This window comes from Phocoena sinus, chromosome 7 (genome assembly GCF_008692025.1).
Source record: "Phocoena sinus isolate mPhoSin1 chromosome 7, mPhoSin1.pri, whole genome shotgun sequence".
Classification (NCBI taxonomy): Eukaryota; Metazoa; Chordata; class Mammalia; order Artiodactyla; family Phocoenidae; genus Phocoena; species Phocoena sinus.
Window position 1 is genome coordinate 36,265,447 of NC_045769.1, and position 17,954 is coordinate 36,283,400.

The window sequence follows — 17,954 nt, forward strand, 5'->3', positions numbered from 1 at the left end:
GAGTGGGGGAGGATGGGGGGAAAAGTCTGAGTAGATTCCCGACAAAAACGTCAGTGAGAAGCAATCTGAGGTATAAAAATGTCCCCCAAAGTGAACTTTATGCTTTGAGCACTGGAGCAAACTATCATGTAATGCGCAAAAATGCGTTCGGGATCAAATGATTTTTTAAAAAAGTAATTAAAAACAATTCTTTTCTTGAGTGTTATTTTGTTTTAAAACTGTTTGGAAATAAGCCACTTGAGGAATATAAAACAAAACCAAACAAAACTTTTGAATCATCATAATTTATTTACTGTTTTAAAAAGTAGAATATCCTAGCAAAAGGTAAAAATATTATTTAAAATTTCTTATTGTCGAAATTAAACATGCTGGAAATAATCACTTACTTCAGTTGAAATAAGGTCAATACAAAAATTGTGTAGTAAAAAGCTTACGTAATTTGAAACAGAAAAGGCCTTCATTAGAGACAAAACTCAAGAGGAGAAAGAAAAAAAAACCCATACCGGGCATATATCACAAAAATCCCTAAAATTCTTCCTTTTTAAATCGAAATAAATTTGTAAAATTTCTGAACACAAATCTCCAAACATTCAAAATACATTTTTGGTAATAATTCATAGTATTTGCCATTTTCTTTTACGTTAAATGCAATTAAAAATTTTTGAGTTCTTTTGCCCCAAATGATAGATTTGTTCATTACCAAAAATGATCAAGAGTAAACTCCAATTAAAAGAAAAATCAATGAATTAAAAAGAGTGCAGAATCTGAAAACAAACTAGCCACAATGTACATTTAATTGTACTTAACTGTAAACTTTATTTAAATCGCCCGTCTCAGGGGTTTAATAATTTAGAATCAATAGTTCCTTTCAAAACATAATAAAATATTTACACTTTATAAAATATTAACCGATTAACAATACGGCTGTGTTGTTTATAAGAGTGTAACTGAAGTCCCCATAATCATGCTGTTGACATAAGCCTGTGAGGTTAGCGAAGTGATCCTTCGCAAAATGTAGATGAAGATCTTCAGACAGTAGTGTTTATAAAATAGCTCATTAATGACTTAAGATTGAATCGCTCCAACCATTCGCATCATCAGATATAATAATAGTGACGAATCAGACAGGAAAGATCCTGGCTAAACCATTTGCATTTTTTTCCAGAAGTACTGAAGTCCTAATATCACCAATTCTTCTAAGTTCCTGGACATTGATCCGGAGAAGGATTCTGCAGTTCAACACCAAGGTAAGGAAAGAAACAGCATTATTATCGTTGTTAAGGTATTAATAAGAAATGCGCCTTTTCCCCATTTTGAAAACGGGCTTAAACTTTTGACAGTGGTAGTAGTTGGCTTTTGCAACACCCTCTTCCCATTCCGACTTGATATTACAGATTTTTAAAAAAAGTTTGTCAATCGAACTTACAGTTTGTTTCTTTGCAGCCCCAAACCTTTTAGCTAGCACCACGAAGTTGGTTTGCTAGAGCCACTTTGTTCTCACAGACTCCGAAATGTGCGTTTTCTCTAACTCGTTCTTTTGGGGAGGTGGGAGGGGGATGAGGTTGTGGAGGGCACAGGGAAAAGCAAACGCAGCCTAAAACCCCCAGGCTGGCTCCCCGAAGCTTTGCTATCCATCTCGCTTCCTTTCTCCGCTCGTCTCCCACCGCCTCTCGGGTCGCCTAGCGCTCCTTTGGAACTTGGTGGGCGGCGACTGGGTGCGGGGTCCTTCGGATTCTGGGCTCTGAGACTTAGGCCGGGGGCAGGTTTCACTTCTGGGACCCTTTCTCTTCCAGAGTCTCCCCCGCCTCCCAGTTTCCTGCTTTTGAGGGGAGGCCAGGTGCACGCCGCGCGCCGGTTCGTGCGGCGAGTGGACGGCGGCCTGGCCCCGGGTACACTGGGCTGACGCGGCTTCCCGCGGCGGGTGCACCCGACCGAGATTTCCATAATTGCCCCCCGAGCGCGTTTCCCGAGATCGAATTTAGTTTGGCCCTCTGGCGCCGCCGTAGAGTCAGCGCTTCTTAAGGGAGACCGGCGGCTCAGGCGACGAGATGGTGGGGAGTCCTCGGGGTCCCAGGGGTTAGGAGGGAGAACCAAGGTGTGCGGGAGCGACTAGAGATACCGCCAGCTCAGGAGGCTTCATTGGCCTCAAGACGGGCGGGAACGCGTCCACATTTTCCCGCTTCAGGTCGGGACGGGGAGTGTCAGCAGGCGCCCCCGGGGTCTCGCGGGGGCCGCGGCTCCTTCCCACGTGCTTTCTTTAAGGAGGTTCCGCGTCCAAGAGGGATCTTAGGGACAAAAGCGCGGTCAGAGCCCGGTCTGCTCGGCTAGCGCCCGGGCCACCTTAAATGAGCACCGCGGCCGGAGCCGGGCTACGGGCGACTGCGGCCGCGGGAGTCGGCAAAAGTTTGTGGCTCAGTTACGCCTTCTCGGGACCTGCTGGGGACGCCCCCGCACGGCCTCCCCCGGGATGGGGAGGCCGGGTTCCCACCGCACAGCTCTGACCGCGCTCTCAGCCTAGGGCCCGAGCGGCTTGGGATCCCAGGAGTCCCAGCCCAGCAGCCAGCGGACAGGGAGCCCCGCCGCCCTCGCTGCCACCGCGTCACGGCCTGCAGGCTGCCCGGGCTGCGCCGCTCGAGATGTCGCCGGCGCTGCGAGCGCTCCAGGGACGTCATCCAGGGATGCTCCCCGCCCTGCGACCCTCCTGCAGCCCCCTTCCCTGTGCCACCCGCCGCCCGGCGGGCAGTGCTGGTGCTCCTGCCATTCGGGACACCCGGGCTATTGTTCTGGACCCACGGCAGCGCCAACTGTGAGGGAGAAGCGGCCTTCCTAGCGCGTGCGGCAGCGCGGCGGGCCCGGACGGCTGGCTCCGCACGGAGGGGGAGCTCGAAGGCACCGGGAAAAGTTGTTCGGAGGGGCGGAGGCGGTGCGTGGTGGGCGGAGGCGGTGGGTGGGGGAGGTGATAGCCCTCCTATCTCCAAAGTCGAAAGTACTCCGCGTAGTTAGCAGAACCCGGAGCCGAGGCAGCCGTGGTTGCCTCCTGCGCGTGGGTCTGTGCCTCCGCCGGGAGACGAGGCAACCACCGCTTACCTTGCCGCCGCCTCCGAGCCGGGACTAGTGCGCCTCAGGGCTGGGCGAGGCGGCCGCGCCCTGGACCCGCAGCGAGGAGGAGGAGGAGGAGGAGGAGGAGGACGAGACCCCGGGCCCCAGCTCCCGCCTGTACCCGGGCGCACCCACCCACCAGCCGCGGCCACCGCCTCGCGAGGCCCTCGGTTCCCTGCCATAGGTCCCCCGCCGCGCCGCGCGCGCGCGGTCCTCGCCACACCGCTCTCCCACCGCCGACTCTCTCCTTCCTCCTTCTCCCTCCTCCCTGCTTCCCACCCGCCCCTCTCCAGTCGCTCTGCCTCCTCTGCAGCTCCGCCGCTGTTCGGTCGCCGGCCTCACAGCGATTGATTGATTGATGTTTAATTTCCTGCCAGGCGGGGCCCCCTCCCCCCGCAACCTCCCCGGCCCTCCTCCCCGCCCCCCCACTCTCCTCCTTCAATGCGGTGTACCAGTCTGGCTCGGGTTTAGATCTTTTCCCCCCAGCCCCCATCCCAAAATAACCCAGAGACTTCCCCTACCCCCACCCCAAATTATTATTTTGAAGGCGCTAGATCTGGGGACGGACAGGGGGAGGGGGAGAAATCGGAAACCGAGGACAACCCAAAAGGACTCACTTTGCCTGATGACTCAACGCAACTAATAATCATCTCCCTCTCACTGTGTCTCTCTGCGGCTTGTCAGTGAGTCCGGCTTCGGCTGCTGGCGGCGGCGGCCGAAAGGGGAGAGGCTGGAGGTGACAGCTTGGGCGGCCGCCGCTTTTCCTCCCGCGTGCGGTCCCAGGTCCCTGCGCCTTCTCGCTTCTCGGTGGCACCGGCCCTACGGCTCCGGCCGCGCCTCCTCGCGAGCTAGCCGCCCTGCGAAGCGGCAGCCCCGGCCCGCCTCCGCCGCCTCCCAGTTTTCAGCCCTTTCTCGCCAGAACGGGTCTCCTTCCCGAAGGTGTGAAAAGGCTTTTTCAGCCTCCTTCTCTCTTCTCCCCTCCTCTGTCGCCTCCTCCCGCGCTCGCTCGGGTGTTCCTTTGGAGGAGCCCTCCTTTCCCTCTTCTCCTCCTCCCTCTACTCCCCCCACCCCCCATCATCATCATCATAACAACCATCGCCGCACTAAGAAGACACCCTGACCCAGGACCCTAAACGTTTGGACCTGGGAAAGAGGAAAGGGAAAGGAGGAAAGAGAAAGGAAGACTAGGAGAACACTGCAAGGCAAATCACCAGAAACTTTCCACCCTGGATTCTCTACTTTTGCTCCATGGACAGAGCCCCAGCCAGCCAAGTTACAGACAGACTGTGAGCAGTAAGTACTCAGCGCGAAGGCGCCCGCGCCAGGCTCCGGAGTTCGGGGAAGCCCCGGGTCCTGCTGAGTTCCCTCCCCGCAGCTCTCGCGCTGTTCGTTAGACAGCGCAGCCGAGGGAATCCGGGCGGAACCTTCGCCCTCAGCCCTGGCGCTCTGTCTCTGCATCACTCGCATCTCTTCTCACTTCTCCTCTGCCACCCCCACCTTGTCTCCTTGAGCCGTGGCCACGCGGCTTCTCCCACGGCCAGAGCGCCCGCGAGGATTCCCAGCGCACTTTGTTGTGCCGGGTTCCTCTTGCTTCTTGGGGATGTCAGTGACAATGTGAGTGCCGTTTCATCAGGTGTTTCCTCCTCCGCCGCCCCCCAAAAATCCGGGGGTGCCGAGATCTGCGGGTTCCGTGAGGAGCGCGCTGCCAGCCAGGCGACCCAGGAGAAAACTTTTTGGAGAGATTTTAAGATTGGGTTTGATGAAGGCTGCTCCCGCACCTAATAATTTAAATGCTTTTGCTTTTGTAATTTATGCGGAAGAGCTTTTTAAAAAATCACTCAGGATCGGATGTAGATAAGAACTTTCCAAAATAATAACGATTGTAGACCCCGCTTGAGGTTATTTTGATGAATACCGCCAAGTGTTTGGGGATGCTTATTAATGTGGAATCAGGGTTGATTTTGTGCAGTGTGTGTGTGTGTCCCAGGACGTGCTCGGTAAAGGTAAAAAGCGGGGATTCAAGGGTCTTTTTGGCAGGCCTTTGCCTACTGCCCCGCGATTCAGAGCGCATTCTTCTTGTGGTTAATTTGTTTTCATATGGACTTACGTACACCCGCACCCACTCCTTGAGTGAGTGAGATGTCTTCTTAGGAAGTTCACTCCTTCCGCAGCCCTGACCCCCCGACAGCAAGGTCGGCGCACTGGAGAACGGTTTATGTCAACCCTGTCCCAATGAATGGATTAATTCTGGGCGCCCTGGGCGGACTTCGTGACCCAGAGCTAACTTCTGGGAGCAGCGACTGGGCAGAATCGCGGCACCCCAAGTTCTGGGTTTCCTTTGGGCCGCCCAGTGTAAGGTTGGGACCGGCTTCCCTGTTCGGGCCCCTCGGGCAGCGTGGGAGGAAGTTTGTGTGGCTTTGGTGCAGCGCTCTGCCACTGGCCTAAACGTCTATCACGTGTGTGAGCGGTTTTCCCTCTTTTTTTTTTCCCTCCCCCTTTCCCCCCCCCGCCCCCTCCCTAGGTCCCTGTGCATTTTATTGCGACCTGCCGGTGGGAACTTTGTCTCCGAGTCGGAGCAGCATGGAGCGGCGGAGCGAGAGCCCGTGCCTGCGGGACAGCCCCGACCGGCGGAGCGGCAGCCCCGACGTCAAGGGTCCTCCCCCGGTGAAGGTGGCCCGGCTGGAGCAGAACGGCAGCCCCATGGGAGCCCGCGGGAGGCCCAACGGCGCCGTGGCCAAGGCTGTGGGAGGTAACAGCCCGGAGCAGGGAGGCGCGCGCAGCCCGCGGCCGGGTGATAAAGGCCCGGGTGTCAGGGTTCAGGTTGATTAGGCGATGTCGCGGTGTAGGATTACAGGAAGTGAATTCCAGGTTGCCAAATAATGCCCCTGTCGCCTCTCCTCTGCAACTGGTAGCTTCATCTCGAGTTAAAACAAGAAAGTGGTTTACCCGGAGGGTGGCATTTTTTGGGCACTTTGCCACTGTGTGTTGAGGTGTTGGCAGGTTTATGTCACAGCCAGCTAACTGTTTCTAGATTTTCCTAGAGAGCTTTTTAGTGATTTAACTCTTTTGCCTTGCCTCAGAGTATCTGTTGTAGGGATGAAGTTTAGGTGCGTTCGCTTTTATGGACTAATGTTTAATGCTCAGGTTAGTACAGGAGCAAGTGTTGGTGTTACTTTGTAGTTAGGACAGTGCTTCGAGACAAATGATTAACAACTGGGAATATTTCCAGCCACATTTCAAGTGGGAAATAAGGAATCACTACGAATCTGTCAGGCCCTTAGAGACTTTAATGCTACCGTTTTTTTAAAAATAAAGTTTAAAGTCATATGCATTTGTAACTTTGTTATGAATTACAGCACAACAGGTAAAAATAGCATAGTAGTCTTACTGACTGCCTGCTGTTTTTCTTTCCAAGAATTTACTATTACTTAAAATCTTGAGTAGTTTTTGCTATTTAAACAACCACTTTCTTTTAAAGTGGTTAGGGAAAGTAATTTTATAAAATAAAGATATGCAAGAAATTTAAACATTATTAAAATATTTTGAGGATTATATGACATTTCCTTAGTTGTTTTTTAAATATAAATGCACAGTTCTACATGGCATGCAGTTTTTTTGTGTTTGATTTAAATTACTAGTTTAATCTTTTTTATTTTTTGCTTCTAAAGGTTTTTTCCCCCCCTAATATTTTCAGTAGTAGTCTGTTTAATAGAATTCTTATATTAGCCAGCCTGAAATGAAACAAAACCCTGGCAAAAGTTAGGGATGAATTCCCATGTTCTAAAGAGCCATAGTTTGTATTTCCAAGTAAAGCCTTAATTCGCAATATCCACTCCCTTTTAAAGACATTTTATAAACAGACAACAGACAATTTATAAAAGAACAAGTTTTTATTTTTACTTATTTTGCTATTACTATTTCTTCATGGTAGACATTCAAGAAGGTTTGCCTTAGTTTCTTACATTAATCATCTCCCTTGAGAAGCACTCATTCTCTCAGTTTTAACTAAATTATTTGACCATAGATTGTGGCTTATATATCTTTCATTTTAGGGACTTGAAGATATACTTTAATGAAGCAAAAGAAAACTTGATAGTTTTGTGACTCCTTTTTAGAAATAGTGTTTATTAATGTGTTGTCTTGAGATTGAAGCAATAACTTCGGACTTTTCGGATCATTTTTTAGTATATGCATATAAGAAAGAAAAATATATGGTGAATATGGTGGGACCCAATGTGAGATGGTTATGATAAGTGCTGGTAATGTTGGATTGAAAAACTTTTGGAAATCCTTGGAGAGGATGTGTTCTCAAAGTGGCCTTATGCATTAAAGAAAAAAACCTGGACTGAAATTTTGGTTTCTTTCTAAGCTCACTAAATTGAAAGAAGTCTCTAAACATTTTAGAATGTAATGGTTACCAATTGTGCTTCCCTACAAAAAGTTTTTTTTCCCCCTATATCTTACTGAAGGAAACTGCCTGATTTTGTTGACCTAGGGATACCCTCAGTGTAAAATAGTGGTTACTTTTCATATTTTCTGAGACTATAATTCACATTTGGCCACTTACCATAAATTTGATATAGACAAATATTATTAAGTCTTGGTGAGGAATAATAAATTTGTTTCAACAAGCTCGTATATTCACTTTTTTCTGAGCTTTAACTTAATTTAGTGATATCAAAGGTCTTAGCTGCTTTCCGAACTGAAAATAAAGATGACATTATTTTGTCTCAGTAAGTACCATTTATGATACTTAACAGTAAAGCGGTTACAATAGTTTACCTATGGTGGATTTTTAAAGATTTTTTTATAAGAAAGATTTTACTCGATAGAACTTAATAGATTGTTTGGAAAGATTTTAATTTAGAAAGCTTTCAAATATAACAACTGAGAACGTAAAATTTCAATAGTACAAAGTTTTCTTATGAATGTTAATGATTATTTTGTGGGTTTAAGTTTATATAGTTTCCAAATGTACATTGAGATGTTAATAATTTTATTTCATTATGACTTTTGATCATGTATATAGACTGGAGAAAAGCAAAGCCTTTTTAAAAATGCACATTCTAAATTTTAAAAATGTTTAAAATATATTTCTATTTAGCGGTTCTTTTATAATTGAAATAAGTTTTTTTTAGAACATAGAATAAATATAAAATAGATTATATTTCTATCACCCTACCTCCTTTTGTTTAAATTTTCTTTATGAAGCAATATAATAAGTATAGAAAGCTACAAAAATATTTGTAGCTCTGCATCATTTATTACCATTTTCAGATATATTGTGGTCTTGTCAATGTTGTAAAGATGGCTATAATCATATATATTTTTAAAATAGAGCTCAAAATTTGGGAGGATGTATTTGTCAATCTTCAGTGATTCTCTTTTTAAATGCTCTCCCTCTAAAAATAGGGGAAATCATTAAGTTAATTGGTTGCTCAATAAAATGTCAGTTTATCTTACTGCTTCTGATAAATAGGTGAATAAATGCTTCTGAATGCATTGGTTGCCCTAATAAATTCTGTTGCTGTTATTCTACCTTTTTTAGGGAGAGAGAGAGTTTGCTATCTTTTTGATGAGAACTAAAAAAAAAAGAGAGACATAATTTTAGTGTCTGGATTTGACTAGATGAGGTGGTAGAAACACTGTCACAGTCTTCAGGGTTCTGTTTTAATAGGGGACTTAAGAGTGTGTTGTTTACAATGTGGTTAGCTTTAGAAGACTATTAGAAAGTAGATCAATTTTGTTTTGTATTTCTAACACTTTGTAGGCTCTATTTGCTCTTATCTAAGCAGTGCGTTTTAAAGCATGTATGTAATAAAATATAAGTGCTCATATGTGTATGACAGTCAGCTTTTATAGAAGGTCCTGGAAAAAAAAAAGGCTAATATCTCTTTAAAAAACATATGAAGGCTGGGAGAGAGTTTAGAGCAAGCAAGAGCACCATGGTGTTGACAGCTTTATATCCCTGCTGGGTAACATTCACTTACTAGAATTGGCGTCCTCTCTCAGCTAGTAATTCACTCCATAAGGATTTTGAAAAAGGATGATTAATGGTGGGGAAATTTATATTTGTGAAATTGTTGATTAAAACTTACAGATCTATTTGAAGATTTAGAAAAAGAAAAGATTATTAAGGATGATGAATATAAGAATCAGATGATCCTTTTACCACCATTAGCATAAGTACCTAAAATGTTCTGCTGTATGTAATGCTTCAGCCACACAACCTACAGCATAAAATGAAAGTGATGCCAATCAAGTTTCCAGAGGAAGCAAGGCATTCTGCTTTCCTCCTGGACTGCTGAAAGGCGCTGGCCAGTTGTGCTTTAATAACAATAAATTACTGTGCTTCATTCATTGTTAACACAAGCATTTTCATTTTTTAATGTTTGGCTTAAAGAAGAACTTTTCAGACAGCTTTATTTAAACTGAATGAACAGCGCTTGAGTATACCAGATGGTGTATTTGCTGATAGGAGGCATTAAACATCAGAAATCTTTTTGATATTTTTCATTTTCTTATGAATTTTGATGACTTTTTTGTGTGTTAAATCTTCTAGAGTTCAAGGAAAAATGTTTAAACACAGAATATCTTGATTTTTTTGAAAAAAAAATAGCTTTTTGGGGGAAAAATTAGTTTTTAAAATAACTTTAATTTTGTTGAAGAATTGTCTGTTGAAGTTATCTTGTAACTCTTTGACCCGAAGTAAACCTATTCTTCTTGCTACCAGGCAGCCCTTTCAAGAACATAACTGTCTTGTTGCAAGGGGAAAAAATATCATTATGCAATACACACTGATGTACTCAAATAGGGAAGCAAATGTGATCATGATTGTTGCGCAGGGCCTCATTTAGAGCTGAACACTGTCTACAACAACAGTTAGTTTAATTGTCTGCATGTGGAACATTTCCTTTTAGATAAGAGTAAAAGAAATGCAGTTCAGGTCAGGTGTAGTCACCATATGAGCAGTTGTAGAGAGATATTTTACTTTTTGAAAGGAGGGCAGATATGAAAGAGTATAGATATTGACCTATTGAAATGTATAAAATATTTAGAAATTTGAAACGTATTGTCAACATAGGCAAAATGGAGAAAACTCATTAAATTCATTTTAACCTAGGATGTTATACCATTATGCTTGTAGGGAAGACTCGTTATTACTTTAAAAGTGAAAAGGTTGTATTTCGGTCTTGTACTCCACTTTTTTTTTTTTTTTTTTTTAAGGGTTTAAGATCTTTTAAATAGAATGAACTTAGGCTTTGGGGTCATCCAACAATCTAGCATGTCCTCTGTAGTTTTGCTGAGGTAGAAAAATAGCCCTCTCTAAAGTGTTTTCAGTCCTTGGCCTGTTATTAAAATAAAGATATACTTGGTTAAAAAAATATATGCAATGGAACATACACATTAAACAGAACATAGGGTATCCGCCCCTCAAAGTCTTGAGCATAATTTGATGTTTTGAGTAATTTTGGAAGCCTTATATTCCATCAGTAGAAACCCCACTGACCATTATATATTCAAGATCATCTGCAGTGAAATGTGTGTGTGTGTGTGAGTGTGTGTGTGTGTTAGAACTGCATAGATGTCCCTTAAGGCGTCTGTTTTCTAACCACTGCAGACAATAAGCAGTATCCTCTTTTTTCAGGGGGTTGTGACTAAGAGTGTCAGTCTGTACATATTAGATATCCTGTGTTAATTCTTTTCTCCTTGTGTGAATGTGTGTATATATTTTGCCTAGCTATCTCTGTAGGGAGGGAAACAGACTAATCATAATTTATTAGATATCTAAGAATGTTAATTTTGAGTTATTTTAAGAATATGGAAATCAGTTTTATTCCAGGCAAGACATGGTAATTATTTGGTGTATCTGACAAGGCGTATCTGGTAAGCAGTCAAATTTGGTGGTGCTACTTTGATAATTTAAAACTCTTTTTTAAGATTCAATGTGGAGACAGTTTATATGATATATGAAAAAGACAAATTGACAGAGTTAGATGAATTTCAAATTGCATTATTTTCTTTTGTCTTTTTAGAGTTTTTAGGTTTCTTTTTTTTTTGACTGAAAATAAGGTAGAAAACTTATGTTTCCAGTATAGAGCAAAATGACAATTTCTCATCATTAAAAAAGTTTTTTATAACTAGTAATCTCACATTAGGTGCCAAAAACATGTACATAGTTTATTTCATTTCAAGAAGCCAAACTTTATCTTACATAGCGTGTAAATAAAGTTATTTATACTCTTTTACCTAATAAGTAGGCTTTTTTTTTTTAACCTATGTAACTAATGTGTGGTAACATAGTTTTACTATCTTCCTTACATGAATGCTGAGATACAATGGCATTTTGGAACATATTTAAGGATGGAGCATTTGACAAAAGTTGTATGTGTAACAGTTTGTCAGTGGAAAGTGACAAGTGGGAAATGACAAATGAAATGTTGGCATCATCACTCTTTATTTTGATAAAAATGTCTCAATTTGCAGTGATATAATACTGTTTCATTTTATTTCATGAGTTGTGTGAGATGCATAAGGGGAATTTAGATTTTGTGAACGGGAAATTAGCAGCCTAAACTCTCTTTTCTGAAGCTTTGGCAGCAAGTTCCCCCTCCCCCCCCAACTCCCCAAGAATAAGAACAGCAGTGAAATGTTGGATCTAACTCATACATTTTAACTCATTACTTTTTGGAAAAAAAGAAAGAAAGAAAGAAAGAAAGGAAGGAAGCAGGGAAGGAAGGAAGGAAGGGACAGGGAGAGGGAGAGAGAGAAAAGAAAGAAAGAAAAGAACTGAAAATGGTTTCAAGTAGGAGACATTTATGCTTAGCTCAAAAAATGAAGAAGCGCGTTTGCCTTTTGTTTTCTTTATAGGGGTTTAAAAATGAGTGATTTCCTTCTGCTGACTTTGTATTGGGCCTTTCTCACTTGCAATTACCACTGCCCTCCATCCTTAATTTAGGGTGTCAATGTGGAGAGCATGAATTCCTTTTATTTTAAGGTGGCAACAGAGGTTTGGAAATGTCTATGCGTTAAAAATTGATTTTTATATACAGAGGATTCACCATCCTCCTACTTACGGATAATGTGATAGATATTTCAAAGTCAGAGTAGACTGCCCTGCGTGGAATTGAGGTATGAGTTAAAACAAAAGCCAGTTGAGAACTTACAGATTTCCAAAAAAGTACGGATGTGGCCTCCATAGGGTGTGATTTTCTTTATTTTCTGAAGTCAGTGAGCAACCAAACATTTATTTTCTTCTTTTACATGAAACAAGCCCCACAAGGACTTCATGCTATACAGTGTTTATGTAAAAATGCTCTATGGTGGAGTTTTCAAAATCATGGAACTCCATCTATACAAATAATTTTTTTTTGCTTTCAATTAACAGAATTGTTTTGCTGTTTAATAACAAGTGATTTAAAAATTGTGGTAAAATCAGTATAATTACGAGGCAGTGAAAGGGTGCATCAAAAATTGTCTTCTACAACTTGTCTTTGGCTTCTCATTTGCAAAGTTTTACTTATTCCAGATTTTTTATTAACCAGGTAAAAATGACCTAAAATGGAGTAAATGTGCCATAGATATACAATTATGGCAGTTGGGCTTTTGGTGTGTATTTTTTCCATTTTTAATTGATGTGTATACCTTTGAAAATTTTTAAAATAAACTAGTGAATATTATAGTTATTAGTTTGACAAATGCTTAAAATGAAGAAAAATCCTTAATAGAAATTTCAAGAATTTGAACCTTGCAATAAAGTTATGAGCAAATTATGGCAGTCTTATATTGTACTAAGAATATTATTTGTGCTTATGACACATTAGGGTAGTAAAACTCTCTGAGGGGTGTATATTTCAATTTTAATTGCTCCCAGTATTATTACTGTTGGTTAGTGGGTGAGGCGGATTAGGTTCTGCCCTTAACTAGTTGCCTTATCATTGGAATGGAGTTCTACCTTAGCACAGTGGCTGTTAAACTATAGCATAACGTAACAAAAAGATTAAAAAGTTAAGGGGAAACCCTTCAAGCTACCGTATATGAAAAGGGGTGCATTTCACACCAGAGTAAATGTTTGGTGCCTACTGATGGTTGCACAGTTATTGAAATGTGCACAGCAGCTCAGTGACTTTGTTTTGTTGAAGACTTGCACAGATATGAACAAATTAATAGAGACTCTAGTTAGAGAAAATGTTTTCCAAAGCACTAAGATCTGACAGAGGTGATTTTCACTTTTCATAGAAACAATTTTAATTTCATAATGTTAAGGACAGATATCTTTTATTTCTTTTAAAAATATTTTTTACTTTTAAAAAAAATTTTGGCTAGAAAGCAAGTGTATCCATTCTTTTATAACTGACTAAGATTGATTTTCAAATTTCCTGATTATTCCCCACATTAAAATTGCATGTTTTTCTTGCGTTGGTTCCAATTATTTATACATACATATAAGAAAAGCAAAAATTGATAGCTTGTAAGGAAAACGCATTCATATCAAGACTCTTCAAATAGCAATGTTTTCAAAACATTATTATTTCTTTTTGGTTAACAGAACAAGAGCTTTCTTTAGTCATAACCCGAAGATGCTAACAGAGCGGCATGATAAATGTCTCTTTAAGTGTCGTAGTAAAAGAAAATGACATGCCTTCTGAGGCAGTGGAGAGTTTATGTTGTTTCGGACCCATTTCCCAAGCAGTGATCGAAAACAGATTACAATAACAATTATACAGTCAGAAGATGCAATATCCATTTCTGCTTTAATTGAGTGAAAGAATAATAAAAACATCATTAAGAAAAATGAGGGGGACCTGTCACACGACGTACAAATTTTTAGTCTTGAAGAAGATGCAGAATAACTCAAGTACTTTTCACTTACTTTGCTGTATTTATTAGCTAAAATTTGTTTTGGGGAGAGACCATTTGGTTCTTGCTCCTCCCTGGGAAGTTCAGAGAGGAGCCCCCAGGAGGTAGTTGCTCAGGAGACATGAGAAGTGCTCGCTGATTTGTCTTCATATACAGTTTACGATGGGAAATCAGTTTCTTATATTCCACCTGAGGTGTAACTACCTTCTCTCGCTCTCTCTCTCTCTCTTTCTCTTTTTCATCTATGTAAATGGAAGTAAAAAGTAATGAATGTTCCTCTTGTTACAAAGTCCTGCAAAGTAAGGGTTAGGTGTGGTCTCTGGATCTGCTGTTCTTCCTCCCCTGGCTGAAGGGGAGGGAGAAAGTTGAAGGTGAATAATGAGCACCCTTATTTTTTCTCGGTTCACGTGGGGTGTTGGGGACCCCGAGTTTCCACATGGACACATCACCTGACATTCATGTAGGTGACATAGACTGTCACCTGAGATGCACAGGATCTGGCCTCCATCTGCAATCATTGGAACCATTGAATCGATAATCCTTCACAATGCTGAGCCTCCAGCCCTCATTACCCAGAGTAGAGCTTTCAGCAACTTGGAGCGAGCTGGCTGGCAGCCGCTGAAATCAGTGGCTAGCGTTCTTTCACCCTAGGCTGTATTTCTTACTCTATTCATAGAATTGCATGTGCCTGGAAACTTGGGTGATGACAGTGGAGTTAGCCCAGACAGTGGAGTTAACCCCTGCTCGTTGTGGGAATACTGAAACCGCAAATGGTGTTGGCCATCAAAGCAGCTGGAGCCCAAGGTTGGACCTAGTGGACAGAGATAGAGGAGACTGTTTCCTTGGTCTGTAGCCAGGAGTTTTCTTGGGTTCAATATTTAAAAACCTTCCTGAAAGCAAAATGAAAGGAATAAGATAGGCAGTATAAACCCTTCCTGGTGGAGTTCTCATGATCCCAGAATTGTCCCAAGCATAATCCCTTTCAGACTGGAATTTATGTCATACAGCTCAAAAGGCTTTTTTTTTTTTTTAAATTCAGTTTAGAGAGTCTAGTTAATAGTGCCTTCATTAAAATACTTTTGTCAGCAAAAGGTTTTTCAGTTTTAACATTTACATAACCTAACATCATCGACTAATGCCACGAGCTTTAAGGGTCTATTAGTGGTTCCGTTTTTTTTCTGGGCTTTATAATTTAAACCTAAACATTAATTCTGGGAGGAACTTGACATAATGTCTTTTTGCCTTGGAGGGAATTTTTGTTGTACAATCAAAAAAAAACCTATATATTTTTTTCATACAGTCACCTTCTCCGTGTCTCCCCTCCCCTAAGTAAATAGCAGGTAAATAGTCAAGGTTTTAAAAGGGCTTATTTAAATCAAAAAAAGAAGTGATTATTTTAGGTGAAGTTAACAATTTTCCATTAGTTCATATTGCAAACTAGTGCTTTTGATATTAACAAAAAAGATCTGTGAGGCTGCTAATGTAATGAAAATATTTTTCCTCTCATACTAAAGTCATGTGGCAAATTTTTTTTTAATAAAATTATATTTGAGAACCCTTGAAACTTACAAATCAGTTACCTGTCTTATTTATTAGAAGCTGAGAGACGTAAAAAATTCTTTATGTCACCTGAAATTATAGCACTGACTAGGAGGAAAGAAGTTGGGATCTCAGTGTTAAGTAATAAAGGGACTAAATTTCCCAGTATTAGTTATTTTGGAAAACATACTTAAACTAGGATTCTTAAAATGATCTTTTAAATATATGATGTTAATACTATGTTAAAGTTGAGTTATTATAGGAATCTGGTTACAAGGTAATTGTGAAATTAAGAAACAATTGAGGAAACCCTGTGATGATCAGTTGCCGTGATCTGCAAACCAGAAAGTGTTCAGAACCCTAGGAAGAATGCATGCCTGGAAATCGCTCATGGAGGAGAGTGAGGCTAAGTTAGGGTTCTCCTGAAGCTTTGCCGGCTTTCAGCTTACCAGGCTCCATTTAGACAGATTTTTTCCTGTATGTAGGTTTGGCAGATGTGGTATTAGATGACCAAATACCCTTCATTATTGAGGAGCGGTATTATAAGAGGAGCAAATTGTTCACTGAAAGGGAAGTTATTACACATTTAAGACCCAAGTAAAGACATTTTACAAGGGTAAACCAGGTGATTCTGATTTTTTTTTTCCTTCTCAAATGGATCTCCAGGTAATATTCAGCACAACTCACTCGATTTACAGGTCCATTCATATAGGAAGCTTGAGCCTTCAGCACGTTTTTACAGGTAACTTATAACCAAACCCCACCGCCCCCCAAACTAGAGCTTACTATTGAAAGCCTGCCAGTGCCGTCACAAACGGTCATTAGTTCCCAAGAGACTTGGAGGAAAAAAGAACTGGAGGAGAATGCCATGACTTCAGTAAGAACCATTTTGCTGCATGTGTATATTTTTGCTGCCATGGCAAAACTGTCTGGGGGCTGACCTTCATATTCAGAACTGATACCACACACTCTCCCATGGAAATGTATAGAATTCCAATTAGCACAGGGTCAGAGTATAAATGTACCTCTGTTCACACTGTTCCAAGTGGTTAGTGGAAGACAAGCTGCAAAGTAATTCCCTTAGTCCCCCAATAAAAATATTTATAGCAAGATAATTCTCGGCCCCATAATGGGAGTGTTGTAGGTTTGCGTTTGATATTTATAAGACTGAAATACAGTCCATGTGCCCAAACTAAGCATTTATTGTAAACAAGTTAACTGCCGAGAGGTTATATTCTGTCCAACATAATTATATTGAAGATTGATGTATAGCTTGAAAGCAGGTTTGAGGGAGACAGTTCTTTTTAACCAAGGAAGGCTTCTGAGACGCAGCTCTTTTCTTCCTTTGATGTGAGTCAGTGAAGTCGTCTTTCTCACAGCCAGCCTCTCATGTATATAATAAACACAGGCTTGCTCTCTGAAAACATATGTTTGTTGATCCTACTTCTATTAGCAAAATAAAGAAATGAACCTATATTCACTGAAGCTGTTAGGTATAGTTTCTTTTATCATCTTTACCTGGACCTGGGCAGTGATGGTGCTAAGATAACATAGTTGCTGTCAGTATGGCAGGCAGGTGAGTTCACACACAAGCCTAAACCTACATCTCTGAGTTAACCTCCAAAAGAACCCCTTTCTCCTTTAATGCAAATTTTGAAAAAGAGCCTTTGCCTTGTCTTTCTGTTATCTTGTGTTGAGCTTGTGAGATGAGAACTATTTTTGAAATTGTGGCCTCCCGGGATGGGGAGAAACTATACTAATAGGCTTCATTTTATGGCTCAGAAATTATTCTAGAGTTAAAGAACTTGTGAATCCAGGGAGTCTAGGGAGAATGAAATCTTTCTGAGGTTGAGATATTCCATATCTGAGATTACCCCCAATTTAAAATAGTACACTGCTCTTCCAGGGTTTCTGTGCTTTAAGGAAGGTAGAAACTTACATTTTCTTTAGGATAAAGATTTATGACTTTTTTTTCCAGGAGAAAAAAAGAGGGTTTTTGTGACACTTTTCAAAGATAGTTAAAAATGGAATAACATTCCTCCTTTGGTTGGGTGGTATCCTTTAGATAACATTAAGAATGAGAATAAGAGTTTCAATGGATTTACATGCAGTGGCTGAAATGGTCTCTTTGGTTTTTTAATATCAAACTTAATAGTGTCTTTTGGAAATGATATAAATTATAAAGGGGATGTCAGAAACATAACGTGAAAAAAAGCAGTATAATAGTTTTCTCTGTTCTGATTTTCTTATTTAAATAATTGCTATAAATTGTACAGGTACATATAAGCTTAAAATATCTTGTGTGGGAAGTATTCCATCAGTGGGGACCTGAGTTTCCCCAGTCTGTGTGCTGGGTTTTATTAACTTCATCTCAGTCACAATAATAATACCCTATGTATTGCCATCCAGAGAGCCCAGTGTACCCTTAGGGAACTGCAGAATACACAGCATGATTT

The 17,954-nt window shown here is 41.4% G+C and overlaps 1 protein-coding gene across 1 annotated transcript in view; it reads left to right on the forward strand.

The window, feature by feature from the left end:
* Positions 1-2,376: 2,376 nt before the first annotated feature.
* The window catches only part of SATB2 (SATB homeobox 2), a 190,299-nt gene continuing 174,721 nt past the window's right edge, over positions 2,377-17,954 (forward strand). Inside the window, exons 1-2 of the mRNA XM_032638309.1 lie at positions 2,377-4,392; positions 5,621-5,848. Of these exons, the coding sequence (XP_032494200.1) occupies positions 5,680-5,848 (169 nt within the window). The 5' untranslated portion in view covers positions 2,377-4,392; positions 5,621-5,679. The remainder of the gene's footprint in view (positions 4,393-5,620; positions 5,849-17,954) is intronic.